The sequence below is a fragment of the Phyllostomus discolor genome, chromosome 12 (genome assembly GCF_004126475.2).
Source record: "Phyllostomus discolor isolate MPI-MPIP mPhyDis1 chromosome 12, mPhyDis1.pri.v3, whole genome shotgun sequence".
NCBI lineage: Eukaryota > Metazoa > Chordata > Mammalia > Chiroptera > Phyllostomidae > Phyllostomus > Phyllostomus discolor.
The window spans coordinates 29,556,814-29,582,460 of NC_040914.2; the positions used below are offsets into that span (position 1 = coordinate 29,556,814).

At 40.4% G+C, this 25,647-nt stretch overlaps 2 protein-coding genes and 1 long non-coding RNA gene across 10 annotated transcripts in view; all 3 read left to right on the forward strand.

Annotated features, from left to right (window-relative positions):
• LOC114511481 (zinc finger protein 345-like) overlaps positions 1-25,647 on the forward strand; it is a 447,937-nt gene that overhangs the window by 198,585 nt on the left and 223,705 nt on the right. The gene's annotated exons all lie outside the window — the stretch shown is intronic.
• Positions 24-14,892, forward strand: LOC118497810. The gene is made up of 3 exons (XR_004900336.1): positions 24-485; positions 5,794-5,826; positions 14,805-14,892. It is a non-coding gene; the product is annotated as an uncharacterized LOC118497810 (long non-coding RNA).
• LOC118497793 (zinc finger protein 134-like) lies at positions 15,348-22,027 on the forward strand. 5 transcript variants are annotated; one of them, XM_036013471.1, is made up of 4 exons: positions 15,354-15,591; positions 15,719-15,841; positions 19,465-19,570; positions 20,216-22,027. In XM_036013471.1, exons 3-4 carry the CDS (start codon positions 19,531-19,533, stop codon positions 21,457-21,459), a joined length of 1,284 nt encoding a protein of 427 aa, XP_035869364.1. In that variant the 5' UTR covers positions 15,354-15,591; positions 15,719-15,841; positions 19,465-19,530; the 3' UTR covers positions 21,460-22,027. The 5 variants fall into 5 exon arrangements, with proteins under 5 accessions (XP_035869367.1, XP_035869364.1, XP_035869363.1 ...); XM_036013470.1 differs by having other exon boundaries at positions 15,354-15,841; XM_036013472.1 differs by lacking the exon at positions 15,719-15,841.

Below are 25,647 nucleotides of genomic sequence, written 5' to 3' on the forward strand. Positions count from 1 at the left end.
CAATTTCAGTTTTTACTGAATGAATCTTGCCTTCCTCTGCCTTTCAGGCTACAATTGGGCAGGGTCCTCAGGAAAAAAAAATCATATTTGGGAGGCAAAAATCTTCAGGTTAGCCAGAAATAGCCCAGCCCCAAGCCAAGCTTCTTTCCATGTCATACATCAGTGTCCTTGTCTCATCTTTCATCTCCAACTGATACTTTTCAGACAGCTTCACTGTGTTTGCCCCTGGCTGTTCTTATCTCTCTTTCTGAATGAATTAAACACTAGTAATAGCTTCATTTTACAGTTTTTTCAGAGAGAATCTCAACTCCCTGCGCAGACATTGACAGGGACAATGACTGCCATTACAGGTGATATGGTAATTCCCAGCAAGGAGATGAGCTCATGGTGTCTCAAACCTTTATCTCGAGGATAAGATGCCCCCTTTACACACATGCTCCAGGTGCAACCAGGACACCTGCTATTCCAGCAGGCAATGACATTTGGTAAGTGGAGCTTCCTTTTAAAAGTAATTTTATAGAAATTACATTGCTTAGAAAACATCTTAAGAAGTATGTGTTTTTTTCTGGAGTGAGAACATGGACATAGGCATGTACAGAAAGGATATTTTCTGAGGGCTCCTAAGAATAGAGACCTAAAGTTCCTGTCCCTGGGCTGTCTGCCTTCTGTCCTCTGCTTTCTCTGTCAGCCTTCTGAATTTCTGGGGTTAGGGAGCAGGAATGGCCAGGTAATACTACTGCATTAAAACCCTGTAGTTTAACTAGATGTAAAGGTCCTTTGGTAGTCCCTGAGCTTTAGCAGCTGCTTTGAATCTCTGGTTTCCAAAGCCATCTCCCCAAACTAATCTCCAGGTCTGTTCTAACCACCAAGCTTCCAGAAAGCTATTGAAAGAAAGCTTCCTTGGAGCTATTGAAAGAGATTGTCCTGCCATTTTCCCAGGAAGTAAGATGAGCCCAATGTAGCTCATAATTATGCCTCCATAGAAAGCAATTTGACCAAAGAAATGAGGGGCTTTATTTGTATATGAGCATCTGTATTTCTTAAAGGACGTGGGATTAGAATTCACAAAACATTCATGTCTACGTTTTTTTTTAAAGATTTTATTCTCAGAGAGGGGAAAGGAGGGAGAAAGAGGGAGAGAAATATCAATGTGTGGTTGCCTCTCATGTGGCCCCCACTGGGGACCTGACCCACAACCCAGGCATGTGCCCTGACTGGGAATTGAATTGGTGACTCTTTGGTTCGCAGCCAGCACTCAATACACTGACCTACACCAGCCAGGCAAAATTCATTTTTATGATTTACCTTTATTATGATTACCATTCATGAACAATCCTCATATCTCTTACTTGGATTTGTTAATCTGTTTGTTTTTTTCAAGATTTTATTTACTTATTTTTTTCAGTCTTTTTTTAAATTTAACTTTTATTTTCAGAGAGGGGAAGGGAAGGAGAAAAAGGAGAGAAACATTGATGTGTGAGGGAAGCATTGATTGGTTGCCTCTTTCATGCCCCAAACTGGGGATGTGGCCTGCATCCAGGCATGTGCCCTAACTGGAATCAAACTAGCAACCTTTTGGTTTGCAGGCTGGCACTCAATCCACTGAGCCACACCAGCTAGGGCTCTTTTTATTTAAATTTATCATGCATTTGCCTTATAATTTCTAACAAAAATCACATTTTACATTTATGTTGTTTCTTCAGAAATGCTTATTTATATACTTTCAATGTTAGAAAATATATGATCATCTATCTCATTGGTTATGATGAGCACTTAGAATATAATTGATTGCCTCACATTTCACTGTTCTTCTGTAACATAAAATGTTTTCTATGCTTTGTTTTCATATTTTTTATGCCTTTCACCTTACATAAGTTGTACATTTTTTATACTCTAATAAGTCTTTTTTATGCATTACTTAGTACTTATCACAGTTTTCAAAAATATATATATACTCCTATATGATTTATCAGTTAGGTTTAGATTTTTCTATATATATGCTAGTATATAATGTTTTCTATATGTCTAAATGCCATGCAGTAGAAATTTAGCTTCATTTTTTCAAATAAGTTTGCAAAGATCTTCATATATATTAAATAAGCTTTTATTTCCCAACTATTTTTTAAATTCCTTTTAGTCACACTAAATTTCTACTATTTTTAATACATGTATATAGAAAAAGATCTGATTTTAATCTATATATTTACCTGCCTACCTCTCTACATATCAAATACTTTGAAACATTTTATAGACTTTCTTTTCATAGTGTATTTCATTGCCTCAATTTTACTCTCTCATTATTGACTAAGAGCAAGCTTTTTATTTTCAACAGTAATGCCTTTTTTCTAATAACTGTTAGAATTAATCTGCTAAACTCAATTTAATTTATTTCTCCTTTTCTACCAGCACAGGAAACTTGTAAATATTATTTGGTTATGTTACATTGTTTATGCACACTTTATTTATTTTATGGATTTATTTACAACAATGTTTTATTTTTATTTAGATTTTTAAAGTATTTTTTATTGATTATGCTATTACAGTTTTCCCAATTTTTTCTCCCTTTGTCCCCTCTCTGCCCTGCCCTGCTATCCCTCCAGCATTCCATCCCCTTAGTTCATGTCCATGGGTTCTACATGTAAGTTCTTTGAGTCCTCTGTTTCCTGTGCCATTTTTTATCTCTTCCCGTCTATTTTATGCCAACTAATTATGCTTCTCCTTCCCTGTACATTTTCCCTTTATTTCTCCCTTTCCACTCCCCACTGAAATCCCTCCATGTGATGTCCATTTCTCTGATCCTGTTCCTGTTCTAATTGTTTGCTTAATTTTTGTTTTCATTGTTTGTCTTTTCTTTTAGATTCATTTGTTGATAATTGTGAATTTGTTGTCATTTTATTGTTCATACTTTTTATATTCTTTTTCTTAGATAAGTCCCTTTAACATTTCATATAATAATGGTTTGGTGACGATGAACTCCTTTAACTTGACCATATCCGGGAAGCACTTTATCTGCCCTTCCATTCTAAATGAAAGCTTTGCTGGATAGAGTAATCTTGGATATAGCTCCTTGCCTTTCATGACTTCAGATACCTCTTCCCAACCCCTTCTTGCCTGCAAGGTTTCTTTTGAGAAATCAGCTGATAGCCTAATGCACTCCTTTGTAGGTAACTCTCTCCTTTCCTCTTGCTGCTTTTAGGATTTTCTCTTTATGTTTGATCTTGGGTAACTTAATGATTATGTGCCTTGGTGTGTACCTCTTTGGGTCCAACTTCTTTGGGAGTCTCTGGGCTTCCTGGACTTCCTGGAAGTCTATTTGCTTTGCCAGATTGGGGAAGTTTTCCTTATTTGTTCAAGTAAGTTTTCAATTTCTTGCTGTTGTTCTTGTCCTTCTGACACCCCTATAATTCATATACTGGAACGTTTCAGGTTGTCCCAGAGGTTCCTAAGACTCGCTTCACTTTTTTGAATTCTTGTTTCTTCATTCTGTTCTGGTTGGATGTTTATTTTTTCCTTTTGTTCCAAATTGTTGCTTTGAGTCCTGGTTTCCTTCCTGTCACTGTTGGTTCTCTGAATATTTTGCTTTATTTCATGTTGGGTATCTTTCATTTGTTTTTCATTTTTCAACCAAGCTCAATCAGATCTGTGTGCATTTTGATTACCAGGGCTTTAAATTCTCCATTAGATAGGTTGGCTGTGTCCTCATCATTTAGTTCTCTTTCTGAAGTTACACTCTGTTTTTTCATTTGGGCCATATTACTTTGTCTTGGCACAACTGATAAGTTGTAAGGGGGTGGGGCCATAGGAATTCCTGAGGCAGGGCAGCCCTCCTTGCTGCCTTGTGGTGCTGCCTGTGGGGGAGGGGCCAGAGAGGGAACAATGCAGCTGGCTTGCTCATCTCTAGTGCACTTTTCAACGAAATCTTATGTGAGACTGGGAGTTTCTCTCACTATAGAAACCACTGTATCAACTTTGAGTCTCAGTTTCCCCTTAAGACAGCCCCACCCTCGCAGCCTGCTGCCTCCCCAAGGTTTTTCTACACAGGCCAACTCACATGGTCTTCTGCCTTACCGGTCTGGTTGTTCTGACTGATTTTTTCTTTAATTCCTTGGTTGTCAAGAGTTCCATGCAGTTTGATTTTCTGGTGCTTCTGGTTGTTTATTGATTTTAGATTGGTTATTATCCTCCTCTTGGTTCTGCGAGGAAGTGAAGGGTTTCTTTACCTGTACCTCCTTCTTGGCTGGAACTCCTAGATCTTTTTTAAAAAGTTGTGCAGTTTCACTGTTTCTTCCACATTTCTGTAATTTTATGGTTGAATTGCATAATTAAGCATGTCATTCATAGTATTTTTTGCTCATATTTTTAAATATAATGTTCCTGTAGAGAAATTGTAAATTATTACTTTTTAAACATAGCATTTGTGTATGTTGTAAATATTTATTAGTATTGATAAGAATTCACTTTATTCATGTTATTTAGCAATTATGTACCTGCATCCTCTCTGAATGTTAAATATGTGATTTTGTGATTTCCATAATATATCCAGAGTTATATTTCATCTTATTGATGGGCTGTGCCTAAACTATATTGAACAAAGAATAGTGGCATACAGCACTGTGATCTTATTTCTGAACAATTTTTAAGTGATACTAATATTTAACCACTGTGATACAAAAACAAAAAAGAAAAAGGCAAAACAACCAATATCCAGTAATTTTGGATGCATGAGGTAGTGTCACCTTAATATATTGCAATTTATTTATTTTTTGATACCTGTGATTGGGAGCCCAGATACTACTGCCTATATAGTGTTTTAATTGAAACATTGTTTTTATAAAAATTGAGATATTGTAGAAACCAACCTGACTTTGTTGATATGGTAATACAAGTAAAAAATAGGTAGAGCTGGAAAATACCACCCCACTTGGTTGGGTCTTGTATTCTCCACTTTGTACCTCTACCTACAGGGCTGGCTTTGCCTTTTCTACTTCACTCTCCTGATAATGAAGGCATTTAAGTTGTTATCACTGGCTCAGGAAAATGTTGAGAAAAAGAGTAATATTAAGAGATCTCAATGGACTCCTATCTGAAAATGACAGGGTAAATAATGCAAGATAAGAAGGTACGGTGCTATAGAGTATAAAAGAACAAAGTTGTAGCAGAGAACAAACTCCGTATTTGTCAGTTATTGCAGTAAATACTTTCCAACTTTAATATGGACCCTTAAAAAAATACCTACAGAAAGCTCTGGTGGGTGTAGCTCAGTGCATTGAGCACTGGTGTGTGAACCAAAAGGTCACTAGTCTGATTCCCAGGCAGCACACATGCCTGCATAGTGGGCCAGGTCCCCAGTTGGGGAAGTGTGAGAGGCAACCGATCGATGTTACTCTTCCTCCCTTCTCTTTCTAAAAGTAAATAAATAAAATCGTTAAAAAATTAAAATACCTACAAAAGAGAAGAGGAGGATAATACAAACCAAAAGAACCCATCACACAACTATAATCCATGTCAAACTCATTTTATCTGTGAACTTCCCCATCTTCCCTGTAGCAAACATTCATATGTTCTTGGATTGCCCTCTGGACCTCCAGACCCATCCGTTATGGTGGGCATTAGGAACATGTCCCCTGTTGGGGTCTTACAGTCATTAAGGATTATGCCTCACTTTATGTGATGTTCCACTTCTGTCCCCCTTTTCTCTTATTAGGTAGAAACTTCTACAAAAAAATAGTTTCTTGAAGAAAAGTTTAGATAGAAAAACAACTTAATTCTACCCCTTTATTTTTCCTTTTTCAGTGTGTTGATTTGGTCTTCTGTCATCTACTAAAGGTAAGGTTATTTTTTAAAAGTATGGTTAATTTCAAAAATAATAAAAATATATTTAGAAAACATACTTGTTTTAATTCTTTAAAGTTACTATTTGAGTCCTGACTGGTGTGGCTCAGTTGGTAGGGCATCAGCTGCCAAAACAAAAAGTCGTCAGTTTGATTCCTAGTCAGGGCACACGCCGGGATTGCAGATTCCATCTCTGGTCGGGGCACATTTGAGAGGAAACATCAATGTTTCTCTCTTACATCAATGTTTCTTTCCTTCTCTTTCACTCTTCCTCCCGGATCCCACCAAAATAAATAAATAACTAGTTGATACTGAAAATGTCCAACACTTAGCCAATGGGAATCTTTCATGTTAACTGTTGGGTCCCATTGACACAACCCCAATGATTTAGGGTGCTTCTTTTTTTAAAAACAATTTTTCAAAGTTATAGTTTACATTCAATATTATTTATATTAGTTTCCATTGTACAGCATAGCCTTTGTTTTCTTGTATGATGATGAGTTCTGAGATCATATTCTATACCTTCTACTCCAGATGTAGATTCATTTATTTCTTCAAGAAGCTGTGATATGGATACATCTTATATCTGTGTATATGTATGTGTGTATATACCTATGTATATACACATATATATAAAATCGCAGAATTAAAATACCAGTTTTTACTCACAAGTGCAATAATTTACTCTTACTTTGTTCTGATATTTATTGGTATAGAGTATATGTTCAAACTAGTGTTTAGAGTATTTGAGGTAATTCCTTTTCATTTCTTTAAATCCCAATGACATATTTAGATTTATTTTTTTGTTTACATACTTGAGTTTTATATTTTTGCTACTATATATCATTAGAATAAGTATGTAAAGTATTTTTTTAAACATTTACTTATTTTTAGAGAGGGTAAGGGAGGGAGAAAGTGAGGGAGAGAAACGTCAATGTGTGTTTACCTCTCACACACCCCCTACTGGGGACCTGGCTTGCAACCCCTGCATGTGCCCTGACTAGGAATTGAACCAGTGCCTCTTTGGTTCAGAGGCTAGTGCTCAATCCGCTGAGCCACACTACTGAGGGTAAATTTTTAATTTTTATTTTTATCTTTATCTTTATTTTTGTTTTTGTAAAAATCTAGCCAAACCCACAAACTAGATATATTGAGGGTAGTCTTACTTAATACTTTGTCCTCTACTATGTCTCCATAATCTTCTACAAGTACTCATTTTTATAATTTTAAAATGTATTCTTCTATTTGAAAATATAACCATATACATGCAAATAAGTGGATAGTATATAATTTTATTCCTTTTATTAGAAAAATAAAGCTAACTGCACACTATATTCTGGTATTTTCTGTCTTTTACTTCATAATATCCTGGCAGTGCAGCAGTAGAGGGAACTTGATTCATCGCTGCTGCCTGGTGCTCCATTGTGACAAAGTCCAGTGAGTCACTGAATCAGTCTCCCATTGACTGACAGTGGGTGGGGTCCATTCTTACATTTTTTAATCTTTATTTACTTTTTAGAGCAAGGGGAATGGAGGAAGAAAGAAAGGGAGAAAAACATTAATGTGAGAGAAACATGAATAGGTTGTCTCTTGCACAGGCCCCAACCAGCAACGATTTGGTTTACAGGATGATGCCCAACTAATCGAGCCACACCAGCCAGGGCTGGGGTCCACTCTTTGTTATAATAAATAATCCTGCAGGAATTTGCTTTGCACATATAAAATGCATGTCTAAATATTCATAATGAGTTGAAAAATTACATGATCAAAGAAATTTTCTTGGTGTAATGAGAGTAGCCAATTTTCCATTTTAGTCTTTAGATTCCTGTGGTTCAAATAATATCAGTCAACAGTATCCACACTTCAAATTGATGAAATGGTTTCTACTAACTTAAATCTTTGTGTTATTTTCCTCACTCAGATTGGAGTTGGGATCATTGGAATTTCCTCCCTCCTTTGTCTTTCTTTATACCTTTACTTTGCTCACTAGACACATGTTCAGACCCACAGATTTGATTCTCATCCACCTTGTCATAGCTAACAACTTGGTTCTTCTTAACAAAAGGATTCCTCAGACAATGGCAACATTTTGGTTGAAATATTTCCTGGGTGGTATTGGATGTAAACCTGTCTTCTTTTTACAGTGGCCAGAAGAGTTTCCCTGGGCACTACCTGCCTCCTCAGTGGCATCTAGGCCATTAAGCTCATCCTTAATACATTGAAGTGGAAGGAACTTAAGATCAGATCCCCAAAGTACATTGTCTTCTGCTGTTTTCTCTGCTGGATCCTACGTCTCCTGTTAAATATCTTAATTACAGTGAATGTTACTGTACCAAAAAAGAGCAAAAGTAGGAGTATGGAGAAAACTTATGGATACCGTATTTCTTCTTTCCATACAAATCTGTAGCCTCAAAGCATGCAGTCATGTTCTCCTTCACTGATTTTATAGATTTGAGCCTCATGGCCTGTTCTAGTGGCTCTGTGGTCTTCATCCTGCCCAGGCATCAGCAGGGAGTGCAACACATTCACTAACAGATGCTCCCCAGACCCTCCCACGAGACCAGAGCAACATGCACCATCCTGGTCCTGGTGAGCATATTTGCCTCCTCTTATTTTCTCTTTTCCATTTTGTCTTATTGGGTAACACTGAGTGTGAACCCAGGCCACAGGCTGATGAATACCTCTGCACTGGTGTGTTTAGGCTTCCCAATATTCAGCCCCTCAGTGCTCCTTGGCAGTGACAACTGTGTCTCTCAGTTCCACTCTGCCTTTTAGGGTTAGAAAAATAATGTTTTGAAGTTGATCTCTGGGCAGTAAGTTCCCTCTAAGACCTCTTATCACTTATTTAAACCACTTTTTGTGTGTTTGTAGGCTCATGTGTTTTTTAACATTTTTTGTTTACAGGTTTTAGAAAAAGAGGCGGGGGGAAGAGAGAGAGAGATAAAAACATCGACTCATTATTCCACTTATTTATGTATTTACTGGTTGATTCTTGTATATGCCTTGACTGGGGATCGAACCTGCAACCTTGGTGTATCATGACAACACTCTAACCAGCTGTGCTACCTGGCCAGGGCTATAACCTCATGTTTTATGTCAGATGATCTGTCACCACACTGGTATTCAGTATGGAATAATAGCAAAAATAATCCTGACCTCATACTGCTTAGAAGATTGCCAAAATATAAACATAGATTAGATCATGGCTGAAAGATGACTTTCTAAAATTATGGGTTGCTCCCTGGCCAGTGTGGTTTAGTGGACTGAGTACTGGCTTGTAAACCAAGAGGTTGCTGATTTGATTCCTGGCAGGGCACATGCCTTGGTTGTAGGCCAGGTCCCCAGTTGGGGATGTGTGAGAGGCAGTGATTGGTGTTTCTCTTCCTCTCTCCCCTCTTTTTAAAAGTAAATCAATAAAATCCTTAAAATAAATAAATAAAATTATGGATTGCTATTCATGGGAAGAAAGTCAGACAATAGTGATAATGACATCTGGGAGCTTGTCAGTGTTTGGAACTGCTGGACTTGAAACACACTTGAAATTCTAAAGTAAAATCCAAAAGATAACTTGGGCATTGCAAATCTTTTTTTTCTTTCTCTCTCTCTCTCCCTCTTTTTTTTTTTTTTTTTTTTTTTTAGCAAAAGGAAAGAAAATGACCTGGGAATATCCTGAATTGGGATGGCACTGGCAGGCTTAAAATTGAGTTGACAAAGGTTCATGGTATTTGGCAAAGAGTGTGATACACAGTGTTTTGAGAAAGATAGAAAGGAAAACAGGTGGTAGCTTCTTCTGGCAGGTGGTGAGGGCCACAGCAATGATCAAAACTTTTCATAGGAGAGATCAGGGTCTCTGATGACTTTGGTCTAGTTGGTGAAATAATCAAAATTGCTTGTGATAAAAAATACCAAAACAATAAATCAGCCCTGGTTGGTGTAGCTCAGTGGGTTGAGTGCGGGCTGTGAATCAAGGGGTCATTGGTTCGATTCCCAATCAGGGTACATACCTGGGTTGTGCGCCAGGTCCCCAGCGGGGGGCACCCAGGAGGTAACCACACATTGATGTTTCTCTCCTCTTTCTCCCTCCCTTCCTCTCTAAAAATAAAATCTAAAAAAAATAAATCATTTAAAATAAATTAATTTTAGTACACATTATAGTTTACCACTTTTAAAACTTACAATATTTTTTCCTTAATAAAATAAGTGGTGTCCTGGCTGGTGTGGCTTAGTTGGTTGGAGTATTGTCCCACAGAACGAAAGGTCACAGGTTTGACTCCCAGTGGGGCACATACCAAGGTTGCAGGTTCAATCTCTGGTTGGGGAGCATCTGAGAAAGCAACAAATTGATGTTTCCTTCTCACACTGATATTTCTTTCTCTCTCTTTCAAGATTAAAAAAAAAGGCAAGGAAGAAATGTCCCCAGGTGAGGATTAAAAAAGAAATAAGTAGTAAACTAATTCATTTCCAATTTAGAATATATAGTGATCAGATCTGACAAAATTTTTCCTTGATCTAACTTTAGTCAGGCTCCTCTGAATCTTCTTCCCTACTAGGCCTCAATTTTGGACTTCTGTGCCCATCTTTGCATTGCCCAATTTTAGCAAGAATCCTATGAGGTTGGTTTAGCCACAATCCTCTCCACCTCAGTATCTGATCACTCTCGATAGCTGGTTAAATTCCTCATCCCATTATCTCCCAGGTGATAGCTGATCACCTTAGCCTGCTGTCAGCAGGAATCCTATTAGATCAGCTTAGCAAGGATCCTTCCATACATCTGATGTTCCCTCTTAGTAATTTTCCATCCACTGAATCAACTATAAACCCTGATGTGTCCATATTTGGAATGTAGCCCAGTTCTTTGTGAAGTTCATTCCAATAGTTTCTGATGAAAATCCACTTTACTTTTTTAATTACTGTTCACCTCTGGCTTTCTTTAAAACAAATCCTTCCATATCTTTAAAATTATCATTTTTTATGTAATTGATCTTTAGAAAATTTGTCTTTGGTACTTAAAGAAAACTTTAAAAAAGTTTCATTTTCATTTCACCTTTATTTCTCACCTTTAAATAATCATTTGACTTTATTACAACTACTTTATAAACATAATGCCTGGTCATTAAATATCATATGTTGCTAAATATACAATTATGCATTTTTATGATTATCAATATTTAACTAAAATTATATTTAAAAATTAATCTTATTTGTTATATGTTTGAAAGTAACTCATGTAAAATAGTTTAATGTATATATAAAACCTGTACCTAAAGTACCTAAATATTCTATTCCAATATATTTAAGCAATATGGCTATGAATGACAAATCATGATGAAATAAATTTCTCCCCTCTAATAAACTGAAGAGCAAAACTGTGTCTTATAGAAAGAGTTTTTTCTTAGCCCATTGTCCCCTAATCAATTGAAAATATTCTCATTTCCTTTAAGGAGTTTAATTTGTGTTAGTATTTTCACGGGCTCATGGTTTTACATAAGCACTTAGTGGCTTACCTTTGTAACCTAAATCATCCCAGGGCCAGATACCAGGCAGTATAACCCAAAGTCCACTGGAATTGTTCAAACTAGCCAATCATCAGCTCTTGACTCTGCCCTGCCTTATGTTTCCCACAAAGGATATAATTAAGGCTCTGGCCTAGGCTTTCCCATGGTTCCTGCCTCTGCCTACTGACGAAAACCTGGTATTTCTTCTGTGCCTCTCACTTCTAGGGGAATTGTGAATAACAGTAAACTTTTCTTTCAATGGTATTACTGTGTTGTCACTCAGACACATTTATAAATTAAGATCTGGGCACAAGTCAGCCTCCTTTGCCTGTATAATATTACACCTCATTCTCTACTTCTTGGTGTCTTCATCTTCTCTCTTTTCCATGTGCCTACCACATTCTAATATTGCATATAACTTTTCTTTTTCTGTCTCTTCCTCTTTTTAAAAAAAGATTTTATTTATTTTTAGAGAGGGGGATGGGAGGGGGAAAGGGAGAGAAACATCAATGTGTGGTTGCCTCCCAAGCGCCCCCTACTGGGGACCTGGCCTATAACCCAGGCATGTGCCCTGACTGGGAATCAACATGGGACCCTTTGGTTCACAGGCTGGCGCTTAATCCACTGAGCCACATCAGTCAGGGCCTCTTCTTCTGTCTTTCTTAAATACAGTGTAAGCTACTTGATAGCTGGGGTATTTGTCTCTTGTTTTCAAAGTTGTCTTACAGCTGTGTGCAGCTTACAGCTGCATTCTCTCACTTCTCAGACTTCAGTGTCCTCGGGTCAAATTGTGCTGACATTTTAACTCTCTTCACCTGTCACATTTATGTTCCCCAGAGCCATTCTTGCATATATCTGAGAATAACTATACAATTACTACTTTTAAAAAATATTTTTAAAGATTTTATTTGTTTTTAGGGAGATTTGAAGGGAGGAAGAAAGGAATAGAAACATCAATGTGTGAAAGATATATCAACTGGTTGCCTCTCACACATCTACAACTGGGGACCTGGCCCACAACCTAGGCATGTTACCTGACCAGGAATCAAACCAGTGACCCTTTGGATTGCAGGCTGTGCTCAATCCACTGAGCCATACCTGCCAGGGATACTACACAATTATTATTAATGACTTTTGGTAACTTGAACAATTCATAAATATTTGTGTTGTGTTTTCTCTTTCTGTCCTCCCCTCTTTTTGGCTTATCATGAATAATCTCAACTCCCAAGTCAGACACTGTCCCTGTAATTACAAGTGAAATGAGAATTCCTAGCAAGGAAATGAGATCATGGTATTACCAGAGAGACCTGAGTTAGGGTGCTCTCCCTTCTGGGTTTTTGCCTTGCTCACAAGAGATGAATTCAGTTGAGAGACAACACATATAGTGGAAATGAGATAGTAAGTTTATTTATGAAATACACGAACACAAAGCTGCAAGTGGGTTCACAACTAGTCTGAGTATACTGACTATTGGGATTTTAGGAGTTCTATGCTTATAGCCAGCTTCCAGGTTCCCCCTCTGCTTCCGCTGTCCAGACCTTGGGATGAATACACAGTTTTAAAGGCTGTCTTTCCCAGGTAGTGAAAATGATACAAATAGAATTTCAATGCCTCCCTTCCTCCTGTGCTTTCATGGTTTTTCTTGTGATATTTGGAATACCTTGCAATCTTACCAGACAAGGCTCAGGACTGCTGAGTTAATGGGTGAGGCATGTCTTTCTCCCCATTCCTGCCTTGGTTCACTATCCTAACAATGGTGTTCCAAATCTTTATTTCCATGCCCAGATGTCACCTTTGCAAATGTGCTGCCACTATGACTATGTCAGCCACTGCGCTGGCACACAAGAGCACTTGTAATGGTTCTTTTCAAATAGGCAGTACATTCCTAAAAGGAAATAAGTATATCTCAGCTGTTGGGCTAAGAAATATCTTTTGGTTTAATGAGTGCTGTTCCCTGGGTTGGTTACTGTCAGTGACTATACAGGCAAGAAAAGCAACTTCCTTGTGTTCCTCTTTTTCCCTAGGGTGCTATCGGGAATCATTTCTGAGGAAACCAGAGTGTCCAAATAATAATAAATGGAGCCATTTTAAAATAGAGTTGTGCCCTGATAAGTGTGGCTCAGTTGATTGGGCATCCTCCCGCAAAGCAAAAAGTCACCTGTTCTTAATTCCCAGTTAGGGCGTATGTCTGGGTCGCATGTTTAGTCCCAGGTTGGGGCAAATACAAGAAGCAATCGATTGATGTCCCTCTTTGATGTCAGTGTTTCTTTCCCTCTCTCCCTTCCCCTCTCTCTCTCAAAAAAAAAAAAAAATGGAGTTGTAGCTGCCATGCCAAAGGAATTGCCTTGCACATCTTATGCCTTAAACATTAAAAAAAATAATTTTAGAGGGGAAAGGAAGGAAGAAGAGAGGGAGAGAAACATCTGTCGACTGCCTCTTGCACCAGGGACCTGGCCCACAATGCAGGCATGTGCCCGGATTTGGAATCGAACCAGGTACCCTTGGGTTTGCAGGCCAGCACTCAATCCTCTAAGACATACCAGCCAGGAAGCCTTAAACCTTTTGATGTTAAAACAGGGTAAAATGGACTTGGAGAACATTATTGCTAATTAAAATAAGCCAGTCAGAGAAAGACAAGTAATATATGATTTCACTTATAGGTGGAAGCTAATGAACAAACTGAACAAGCAAAACAAAAACAGGCTCATAAATGGGGCGAGGGGAATATATGGGGAATAAATGGTAATAAAAATATAAAGATTAAATAAAATATATATTTTTTAAAAGAATTTATAAAACCCTGTCACGTGTTTAGGTTTTTCAGCTATACAAGTTCTCTTTTAAATAGTTTTTAAAAGGAGGGTGGGGAAAATGACCCTTGGACTGGGTCCAAGCAGGGATGTCCAACCTGCAGCATTCCAGATGCATATGGCCCAGGATAGCTATGAATGTGGCCCAATACAAAATTGTAAATGTACTTAAAACCTTTTTTGTTGTTGTGCTTATCAGTTTTCACTAGTGTTTGTGTATTTTATGTGTGGCCCAAGACACCAAAAGGTTGGACACCCCTGACCCTAAAGCAACCTTGTGGCCCTAAAACAAAGAACTGTTTGCAAAAATAGTGAGAAACCAGTCGTTATTATTACTGGACTCATGACTACCTGACTGAAAATTATAAACTTTGTCTAGAATTAGTGTTATTATGTAATCTGCACCAATAGCAATCCCTTCTTTCCACTGATGTAATTGTTCCCTTCCCTTTCTCATAAATACCCCTCGCCTTTGTCTTCCAAAGGGAATACTACTTGGGCTTCTGTCTGAATCAGTGCTTCCAAAATAGCTATTGTCATTGTTCTCGCATAAACGCTTGTATCCTCACTTTGAAAAGCTTTTTGTTTTTAGGTTAGCAAGCAGATGTTCTTCAGGTAGTCACTTGCTCCAGAGAGCCCCAACCTCACTCCTCTTTCCATTCCACAGGCCTCTATGGAGACAACTCTTAACTACTAACTAAACTGAAAGTACCAAAACTAATTTAAAGCTTCCTTTCACACATATTTAAAGAAGAAGGACAGCCCTGGCTGGCGTAGCTCAGTGGATTGAGCACGGGCTCTGAACCAAAGTGTCGCAAGTTCGATTCCCAGTCAGGCCACATACCTGAGTTGCAGGCTGTGGCCCCCAGCAACCGCACATTGATGTTTCTCTCCCTCCCTTTCCTCTCTAAAAATAAAAAAATCTTTGGGGAAAAACAAAAAAAACAAGGACATAGGAGTGAACTCAGCGACATTTCATTTCATGTGGCACTCCCATTTGGTTCCGTAACTTTGGGAATACCTGAGTGAATACGTCCATAAACATTTCTTCCACCACGCGTAAGAGGCGCGAAGTGGAGGGACCACTTCCCAGCACCCCTCGCGGTACCGGAGAGTGTCTGATTCGGGTACAATCCCCAGCGAACTACATTACCCAGAAATCTCTGCGCTGCACGGTCGGGGAGCTTTGGTTGGCAATTCCAAAAGTGCGCAAGGTGCCTGGGTGGGACTTCCGGCGTCTTCCTCGCGGCGGACATCTTGTGGATCTAGGATGGCACGGTTAGAAAGCTGTACTTCAGTTCTGAGGTGACGAAAGCGAGGAGACCTCGTTGTCGCTAGGAAGAGACTCTGCGGTCGCAGCGACCACGGGGATCTGCGTCTGGACTCAGAATCCTCACAGCTCTACGCTGTCTAGACCGTGATGGCGGCGCCTGCGGGGGATGGGCCCGGCCTAGGTAGGTGCTGTGTCCCGGACCTCGATTCAGCCCGATTCTCCGAATACTAAGCCCTAGAATGAGTGAGCGGTCGCTGTTGAAGTCACTAGTCCAGGCCGTTTGTGGATGGAGACTCCGTATCGAACAGCCAGTCGGATGAGACGTGGGAGGAACAACCGAGCCTGGAGCGTTCTAGAAACTGCAGTCCTGGCCTGTGCCAGAGTTGCAGCGTGTGAGCACTAGTCATGGCTGGCCGGAGTGGCAGGATGAGGCGAGTACTTTCATTGCGAGAACGTAAGTATTCCAACGGACTAGGGTGGGGTGGGGATCCTGAAGATGGAGGAGGGAGGCCGTGAGGAGGCAGCAGAAACCAGCAGTGTGGTGTTGGCAGTACCAGAGCAGGGGCAGGAGGAGTTGAGAGTGGGGAAGTCATTCAGTCCTAGAGAGGTTTCTCAGATAGAAGCAACAGGATTGCTGCTGGGCCAGATATGGCTGTGAGTGAAAATAGGGCATGAGGGGCTATTCCAAGTTTTTTTGTTGTTTTTCACTGAACATCTGAAGACTGGGAATGGGTAAGTTGGAGCAGGGAGCACCTTTCAGGGCTATCAGGAGTTGGATTTTGGACATGATAAGTCTGAGGTGTCTCACAGTGGAGGTGTTACATGGGCATCTGTTCGTGCAGTTCTGCAGAGTGAACTGTGCTGGAAACCTCTAAGGGATGAGGCCTCAGGTCAAACTCTGGAGATCACATTTAGGGGAAGAATATTAAGGATGTTATTTTATGTGGCCCCTGAGGTGAGAGATTTGAGGGCATGGGAGAAGGTATGAATATTCCTGAGATTCCTTCCAGAAAGAAGGGGTCCTGTCATTTGAAAGGGATCTGGCTGATGTGAGCAGGAGAAGAGTGCTATAGGGTATTAGGAGCCTAACCTGGAGGGAGAGTAAGGTGTGAGGTGCTGTAGATTTGCCATGGTGTGGACTCATCATGCCCCATAAGCAGTGCCTGTGGAGCAGAGGAGAAGTCTACCAGGCTAGTGGAGCAGCTCTAGCCCAATTCAGGGCCTTGGTACATCAGTTTCTTAATTCTGCGGGTGAGAAGAGATGATGAACATCTATAATGAAGGACCACTAGCAGGCTTACTTTCAGAGGTGTATGTGCCAGGTAGGCTGGTTTGGTGAAAGACTAGTGAACACCTGGCAAGTATACATACATAAGCAGGCAATTAAATGTTAACATACGTAAATAGGATAAATCAGATTTATATCCATCCTTAATAATTGATTGAAGTTCTTTCCTCTAAATATCTCATTACAATGAGAGTCTCAAATATCACATTTCCTTAAAAGAGTAAAAACAAACACTTTCAAAAATCACTTCATTTGCAACAAAACTGTTTGCAAGTGTTACGGACAGTAAAAGCTAATTCAAAGGTACTTAACCTGTACTAACATGTCTGATATAAAACAGCAGCTCTGTTAGGTGGAGACCACTGTAATCACAGCTTTACAGATGAGGACACTGAGACACAGATCTTTGTTCAAGGTCACATAGATGGTAGCAGGTGACACTAAGGTGTGAGTATCTGAAGTCAGACAGCCTGAAATCATCCTCACCAAAGGGCAGGGAGGAGTTAGGGAAATAGTCCATGTGACCCCACTGTGGAAACTCCCAGCTCCCTCATCCTTCAGGTTGCCGTGGCAGAAGTGCTCGAGATCCATGCATAGATGACTGGAGACTGTGCAGGTGGTCCTCATTCAACCCACCATCACCCATATATCTAACAACTTAGTATAGTGAATGGTGCCCCAGGACTCTGAACCTATCTTCTATCTGCTACTGAGTTTGGGGATCCCCGTGTCAGCAAAGGTCTTGAGCCCTGACTTTATTCTTGAATTACATGAAAGGGTTTCCATTTCTAGCAGTAATGGGATGAAGTTGGGAACAGTGTCCCAGGCACAGGAACTAGAATATGCAAATGCATCACCTGAGGTTACACTGGAGTGTTCAGAAAACCTCAGGTCTCCATTATGTCTGGTGTGATCAGAGAGTGGGCGAAAGGATTCAGTTTTGGAATGACACCCTGTTGAGCTGGACTTATGTTCTGAGAGTGGTTAGAGCCATGGAAGGTTTGAAATAGTGGAGGGAATGATTTTCTGATGTGGAGGGGAAGAGAAAGAAGGGAGGAGTTAGAGATCACCCTTCAGTTTTTGGCATAATAAGCTGTAAGGATAGAGAAATTCTCAGTTGAGATGGTGAAACATCTGAGTGGAGTTGTCAAATGGACAGCTGGACCCATGGGTTTAGAGTTCAGAGGAGGGATTCAAGTTGGAGACATCCACAAGGTAGCAGCCAGTATGTGTATTAGGATAGAGTTGTGTATTAGATTTGTATAGAGAACCTTTATGTTATGGTGGTATTGCCATTAGTGGTCTGGAAAGTGGATGGGCACAGAAGATTGGGAGTAGGAGCCACCTGAGAGACAAGAAATGGGGGGGTTAGTATTTGTGTTGGTGTGGGGGTTGGGGGGAAATACAGGTGGTGAAGTCTTCCAGAGAAAGAGTGGACATGAGATGCATGCTGGGGTGTGGTAGTAAAAGAGATGAAAGTGAGGCCAGAGCTGATGCTTATTGCCCTCTCTGTGCTTCCCAGGCTTTTGTGGTGACATTTGATGGGACGTGGAGTTTCAATTGAGCCGGCAAATTAGCTCAGGGACAATTGAGTCAGTTGGTCCACAGTTGGTGGACCACTACTCATGGGATAGAAGGCCAGTAGGTGTGGCTTTAAATGAGTGTTTAGTGTTAAGCCTCTGGCTGATGAAGATATAGCATCCTCAGTGTGCAACATCAAAGTACAAAAGGGCTGGATGTGTCTCATACTGGTGCATGGTTCTGGATTGCTGAAGTTCAGTGAAGTAGCAGAGGATTGAATAGCTAGGTTCACAGGGCCTGAGTTGGTTAGAGTGTCAGCCTGATACATCACGGTTGTAGGTGACCATAGATAAAAGGGAAATGTGATCTGAACTTAGAGTGACCATACGTGGAGATAGAATCTTAATTTATGGTACTGAGGGTTTTAGGGGGAATGCTAAGCTCAAAATTTGTATATGAGAGGCATAATCTCTGGACTCCAGGGAAGGGTTGGGCCCTGCACACCAGTCCCAAACTAGGCAGTGTCTGTCTACCTGTCCACCAGCCTGGTCTAGCCTGGACAGAATGACAAGGGCCCTGTGTCTTGTCTGACTTGGGCAGCTGGAGAGGAAGGTGAAATGTGATGGATATACCAGTAGTCCTGGGAAGACAGGCTGCCCTCGTCATATGGGGTCATGTGACTTTTAATGATGTGCTTGTGTTTTTCTCCTGGGAGGAGTGGGGATTACTTGATGAGGTTCAGAGACTCTCTCTGTGTGCTTTGCCTTTTTGGTCATCCTGGGTAAGATTCTCTGTGTTCTAGTTTTCGAGTCTGTGCTCTGCTCTTTTTTTCTCTTTTTTTGTAGCTGAACCATGGGCACTGCTGTTTTCCCTCATTCCCTCACATAGGTCCTCAGGGTTCGGCTGTAATGTGTACTATGTACTGTCTCTTCCACTTCCTGTGCTCTCCAACACTTGCTGCCCCAAACCATTAACTGAAAGGGTGTCACAGTCAGGAGTTGTGTCGTCAGCCCAATGGATACTACCCTGCTTGACTTCTTCCAGGCTGAATTGCTTTGTCCCTGACCCCTTTCTTTAATTGATACTTTCCTGGACCTATTTGTGTCATGAAATATAGTCATGGTCATTACTTGTGGGAGCCATTGGGTTGTTTCTTTAAGATACTGATTGCTGATGGGTAGGCTGCCCTGGGGAAGTACTTTCTCACTCAATGGCCCTTTTTCCTCTATGACTTGTATCTTCCAGATCATCTGTGGTTGCTGAATAGTAGCAAGGGAAAGAACTCTTTGAGTACCTGACTGACCTGACGTCATGACTCTAGCCACAGCAGAGGGGGCTTGGATGGGCCCTGGTAAGTGACAGCCTAGAAAGTGTGTGACTTCAGGGTTGGGTTCAAGTAGCACCAGAAAACTATCCTGTGCCCACTATTGTTTGATGCCCAGGCCATACCTTATTTCTGTTTTTCCTCCCCATTGTGGACACTTTACATGCTTGTCATTTCTATTCTGACTTGTGGCCCAGAGCTCTCCACCCCACTCACCAGTGTGCTCTATTGCTCCCTCTGTTGTCATCTCCCATATTGGACAATGCTCATGTATCGGAGATGTACAAATATCTGTAAATAGTTCTTCACTGCCAGTTACTAATTTTAAGTCAGGTTTTCCTGGGCCTGGACATACATTTCTGTGTAGCACTCACTTGCAATAGGCCCTTTTAAAAGTCAATTTGCAAGGAGGAAGTAGGAGATCCTGCCTGCTTCTCTCTAAGCTATGCCTCAGCCTTGTATCTTTGTCCTTTGTGAGACCTTCCCCATTCTATGATCCTTAGAGTCTAGTAATGCCCAGCAGCTCTTTCTTTAACCTGATCCCAAATCTGTCATCCTGTCAACCACTTATTTCATGGACTCAGTTCTGGGTATGCTAGACACACTTTTGTGATGGGGTTGTCCCTCTCACCAAAGTCAGTGTGTGCTTCAACGGTGTTTTTCTGCCCTCAGGTTGTTGGCTTGAAGTGAAGGATGAAGAGGCATCTTCTGAGCAGAGCAAGTCTGTGGAAGTGTCACATGTTCGTAATACTTCTAAGGCAGGTTCATCAGTCCAGATGGCTCATCCTTGTAATATATGTGGCCCCATCTTGAAGGATGTTTTGTGCCTGGATGAACACCAGGAAACACACCATGGACTGAAACCTTACACATGTAAGGCATGTGGGAGACAATTCTTATTTGGTGCAAACTTCCTTCAGCACCAGAAGCAGTACAATGTAGAGAGATCCTTAAGGAGAGACAAAGGCAAGACCTCATTTGTGAAGAACTGCAGAGTTTGTGAAGAACCTCATCTGTCAGAGAAGTCATTTACATGTGCAGAGGAACAGAAAAACTTCCAGACCTGTTTGGGCAGTCACCAGCAAAAGGCAACCCGCGGCAAGAGGAAGACAAGTGGCAATGAGGGTAGGGAGGCCTTTCACATTGGACAGATGCCTTATAGCTGCAGCGAATGTGGGAAAGCCTTCAGCCGCAAAGACACACTTGTTCAGCACCAGAGAATCCACACTGGAGAAAAGCCTTATGAGTGTAGTGAGTGTGGGAAAGCCTTCAGCCGCAAAGCCACACTTGTGCAGCACCAGAGGATCCACACTGGAGAGAGGCCTTATGAATGTAGCGAGTGTGGGAAATCCTTTAGCCGCAAAGACAACCTTACACAGCACAAAAGAATTCACACTGGAGAAATGCCTTATAAGTGTGGTGAATGTGGAAAATATTTTAGCCATCACTCCAATCTGATTGTGCACCAGAGAGTTCACAATGGAGCAAGGCCTTATAAGTGCAATGATTGTGGGAAAGTCTTCAGACACAAATCTACACTTGTTCAGCATGAGAGCATCCATACTGGAGAAAATCCATATGTTTGCAGTGATTGTGGAAAATCCTTTGGCCACAAGTACACCCTCATTAAACACCAGCGAATTCACACTGAGACAAGGCCTTTTGAGTGCACTGAATGTGGGAAATTTTTTAGTCGAAGCTCTGACTTTATTGCACACCAGAGAGTTCACACTGGTGAAAGGCCTTTTGTGTGTAGCAAATGTGGGAAAGATTTCATAAGAACCTCCCACCTTGTTCGGCACCAAAAAGTTCACACTGGAGAAAGGCCATACGAGTGCAATGAATGTGGGAAATCCTATAGCTTAAGCTCCCACCTCATTCGGCACCAGAAAGTTCACACTACAGGAAGGCTTTAGGAGTGCTGTTAACAGAACAGCACTCATATGGAAAGGGAATCTGTGATTTCCCTTTGAGAGGAAGACATTAGTCAAATGTTGATCTTCATATATCTGAACATTAACATTGGGGAGATACTATATAACTGATGGGTATAAGGAAAGTTTTCAGGGGCTATATTGCACTTTCAGACCTGCTCAGGCTCCTTGCCAGATTTCTCAGTGTCAATGTCTGGTGGAAAACATTTTAGCTCTATCAGCTAAGTTGTCCTGATATCCTCAGAGAAGGCAGAATTTTGTTACTGTCTCCAGTCGCTGGGAGAATTAGGATAAACCTGAATTAAGTGAGGGAGGGGACTCATTTCTTCCCTGCTGACTGGTAAAGGTGTGAACACAACCCGTCTTTAGCCAAGAGGACCTGAGTTATGTTCTGGTGGCATGAAAGGTTTACTTTCCCCATGGACATTCTTTGTCTTGTGATAGTTTTAATGGATTTTTCCAGCCTTCCAAGCGACTCAGCCTGAAGAACTACTTGCCTCATGTTGCTCTGATTTGTGTGATAATAAAGACATTATTTGAGCCACCTTTAGTTGTGGAGGTTGTTTTCAGTGTTTCAGTGGTTTGAAAACAATGAAGCTCTGCCAGATTAAAGAGGTGAAGAATGTAGTTGCCTCCAACTTTGGGTTCCTCAAATGGGACTGGGACAGCAGGTTGGTAGAGAACACTTCTCAGTCCATCAGTCCATCTCTGGTGTTAATTTCCATTGCTGAGAAAAGATTTTCTTTTTTAACAAATTCTCAAGAAGAAATATAAAATTTAAAAACAATATATTGGGCACTGGCTGGTGTGGCTAAGTGGATTGAGTGCTGGTGTGCGAACCAAAGGGTTGCTGGTTTGATTCCCAGTCAGGACATGTGCCTAGGTTGCAGGCCACGTACTCAGTAGGGGTTACATGAGAGGCAACCACACACTGATGTTTCCTCTCCCTTTCTAAAAAGAAAACCTTTTTTTAAAGATTGGAGATTTTAGGATACCGATAAAGTAGGTATCATTACAGTGAAAATGTGTAAAATAGCTAATTACTAAAACCAAGGAAAGTGGGAAACAAATGTGACAAAAAATTACAGTAGTTCCCTGGCTGGTGTGGCTCAGTGGGTTGAGTGCAGGCCTGCAAATCAAAAGTGGCCTTTGATTCCCAATCAGGGTACATGCCTGGGTCATGGGCCAGGTCCATGGTGGAGTCATAAAAGAGAGGCAACTATACATTGTATCTCCCCCTCTTTCTCCCTTCACCTCTCTCTGTAAATAAGTAAACGATCTTTTTAAAAATTAGGAGAAATGAATTAAGAAATGTGAAAGTGCTTTGAAAAAATAGAGAAAATAATACTAATCAATAAAAAGGAGAAAGCACAAATATATGTAATTAGAATTAACAGTTAACCAAAGTAGAAGAATAGTATCATTAGAATTTCTAATCTTTTTTAAAACCCTTACTCAAAATTAAGCTGTTCACTATTTAGATATACTGAAGAAAACTGGTGTAAAGAACTTTAATACTAGGTTGCCTAGAGAAACTGGATAAAACAAGGTTTATCAGAGGGCAGAGTGCCTCTTTTTTTTTTTTTTTTTTTTTTTTTTAATTTATTGGGAGTGACGTTAATAAAACCCTACAGGTTTCAAGTGTACAAAACAGTTGCATACTACATTGAGTTCTCACTTCCCAAAGTAAAGTCTCCCCATTTATTCCTTTGCCTTCTTCCATCTGCCCTGACCACCCCCTTTCCCTCTGGCATTGTCTGTGCATCATATGTATGTATGTATGTATATTTTAAATCACCTTTTCCACCCAACCTCCTTCCCCTCTGACAGCTGTTACTCTATATAGCTATTCTGTTTCTTTTTTGTTAGATTATTTTGTTCTTTAGATTCCACACATAGTGAAGTCATAGGACATTTATCTTTCTCTGGCTTATTTCACTTAGCATAATACTTTACAGGTTCATCACAAAAGGTAAGATTTCCTTTCTAATGGCTCAGGGGTATTATTCCAATGTGTAAATGTACCACACAGTTTTTGTTTAATCTCTTCATCTACTGGTGAGCACTTGGGCTGTTTCCAGATCTTGGTTATTGAAAATAACACTGCAGTGAACATAGGGGTGCATATATCCTTTCAAATTAGTGTTTTGGATTTATCTGGATAGGTTCTCACAAGTGGTATTGCTGGGTCAAAGAGCAGTTCCACTTTTAATTTGCTGAGATTACTCCACAGTATTTTCCACAGTGGCTACATCAATCTGTTCTCCCACCAACCATTCATGAGAGTTCCTTTTTCTCCACATCCTTGCCAGTGCTTGTTTGTTGATTTATTGATGATCGCTATTCTGACAAGTTGTGAGGTGGTACCTTACCATTTTAATTTGCATGAGAAAAGCTTGTTAGGTGAGGATTCAGGGCTCGGTTGGACTGATGTCCTCTGCATTTCAGAATTATTTGAGAGCTCAGACATCACTTTAAGGAAGGTGCTATTGTAACAACCTACAACATGTTTGGAAATAGCATGGATTGAGTGTCTTGTTTCTAGCATATGACCCATATCCCCAGCACTGTTGAGTACAAGCTGTCCTTTACAACCTGAAAAGTGTGATGTGCCCTGAAGGCCAGAATCTGGTACACTGGCTGTAAGATCTATTCTGTCCAGGAAGGAAACAATTGATATAGAAATGCTGAGTGTGAATAATTGGGATTGTAGAGACTGCAGCAAAAAGGAGTGGCTGTACCCTTTGTAAAAACACATTGGTAAACATCTGTCAGCATGGTCATATGAGATCTGGGTGTATGGAAATTCTCAGGACCTCCAGGCTTCTCACTCATATGACTAAGGTCAGCAGCACAGTAAAGAACTGTGAAGTTTTCCTCAACACCTGTGCCTCCCTGGGCTGTACCTGATGTCTTGGCTGCAGGGGCAGGAACCCTGGGACTGAGAGTAGAGTGAAATTGTGGTCCAAGGATAAAGATTTTGTGACTAGCCAGTTTCTGGTGACTCACTGGAAACAGCATTCATTTCTTACCAGTTTTTCTTGCTACTGAGGAAGAGGTTCTCTTCACAAGGCATTTGGGATGAGATGGCAGAGTGACTATACTGATGCTCAAACTTCTGGTTTTCTGGTAGAAATGGGGGACCCAGACTTCTACGTAGAATAATTTTTTAATACTTTCTTTGAAATGTAGTCAACATACAATATGAAGTGCACAATTTAGTAAACCTTAGTATACACATGAAAGCATCCTAGCCATAATACTGAACATAGCTATTACCTCCAGCGTCACCTCATGCCCCTTCGTTTTTCTTCCACATCCTAAATATTAAAAATAAAGCTGCTGCAAATACTCATGTACAAGTCTTTTTATGGACATTTAGCTCAGGAACTCAACAACAGTGTTGAAAATGACCTTGTGTCTTCTTACTGATTGTAGTAAAGTGTGACAGGGAAGAGAAAAGTATAGGGAGGAACTGTTGAATAGAAAAGACTTGATATGGGAAATTCTCAACCCATCTTGATTGCAAAAGGCACTGCAATGAAGAGATTTGTGATAAAACATGTTCTAGAGAAATAGCCGTGGATGTGGCTGTACACCTTTTGTAGTATCTCAGAAAGATTTTTTTTAAAGTATTAATTCATATAAAAATCAGAGAGCATCCAGGAGGCTTAAAGGTGTCCTTTAACCATCTCAGTAAAAGCCAAAAACAGATACGGAATTACTTAGGGGGAAAAAAATCTGTCAACCAACCTTCTATCTGATAGAGTGAATCTCTTGACATAAGACACCCACAAACTTCTTGAAAAGTTTATTGTGGTAGAAATACCTTGGATCTAAAGTGCTAGTATGAAGCTTTGGCTGGTTGACTTGGTTGGTTGTAGTGTTGTCCTATGGCCCAGAGGGTTGTGGATTCAGTCCCTGGGAGGCAGCCAGTCAATATCTAATTGATGTCTGTCTTTTCCTCTCCCTTTTCCCCTCCTATCCCCTCCCTTCCTTTCTCTCTAAAAGCAGTGAGAATATCTTGGTTGGGGAGGGAAGAATAAATAACTAGTATGAAATTAAAGGCTGTCGACCTTCAAAGCATATATGAAACTGGCTGAGAAAGATGAGCCGCAACCCTGTTACCTTTCATGAAAACGGAAGCATGACTCAGCAGAGCAGAACCCA

What these genes read in the sequence shown, in the direction of transcription:
- LOC118497793 (XM_036013470.1), top strand. Translation starts at nt 19,531, where the DNA reads ATGACTCTAGCCACAGCAGAGGGGGCTTGGATGGGCCCTG. An exon ending in GGGGGCTTGGATGGGCCCTG is followed by an intron (nt 19,571 to 20,215) that starts GTAAGTGACAGC and finishes TTCTGCCCTCAG; the next exon opens with GTTGTTGGCTTGAAGTGAAG.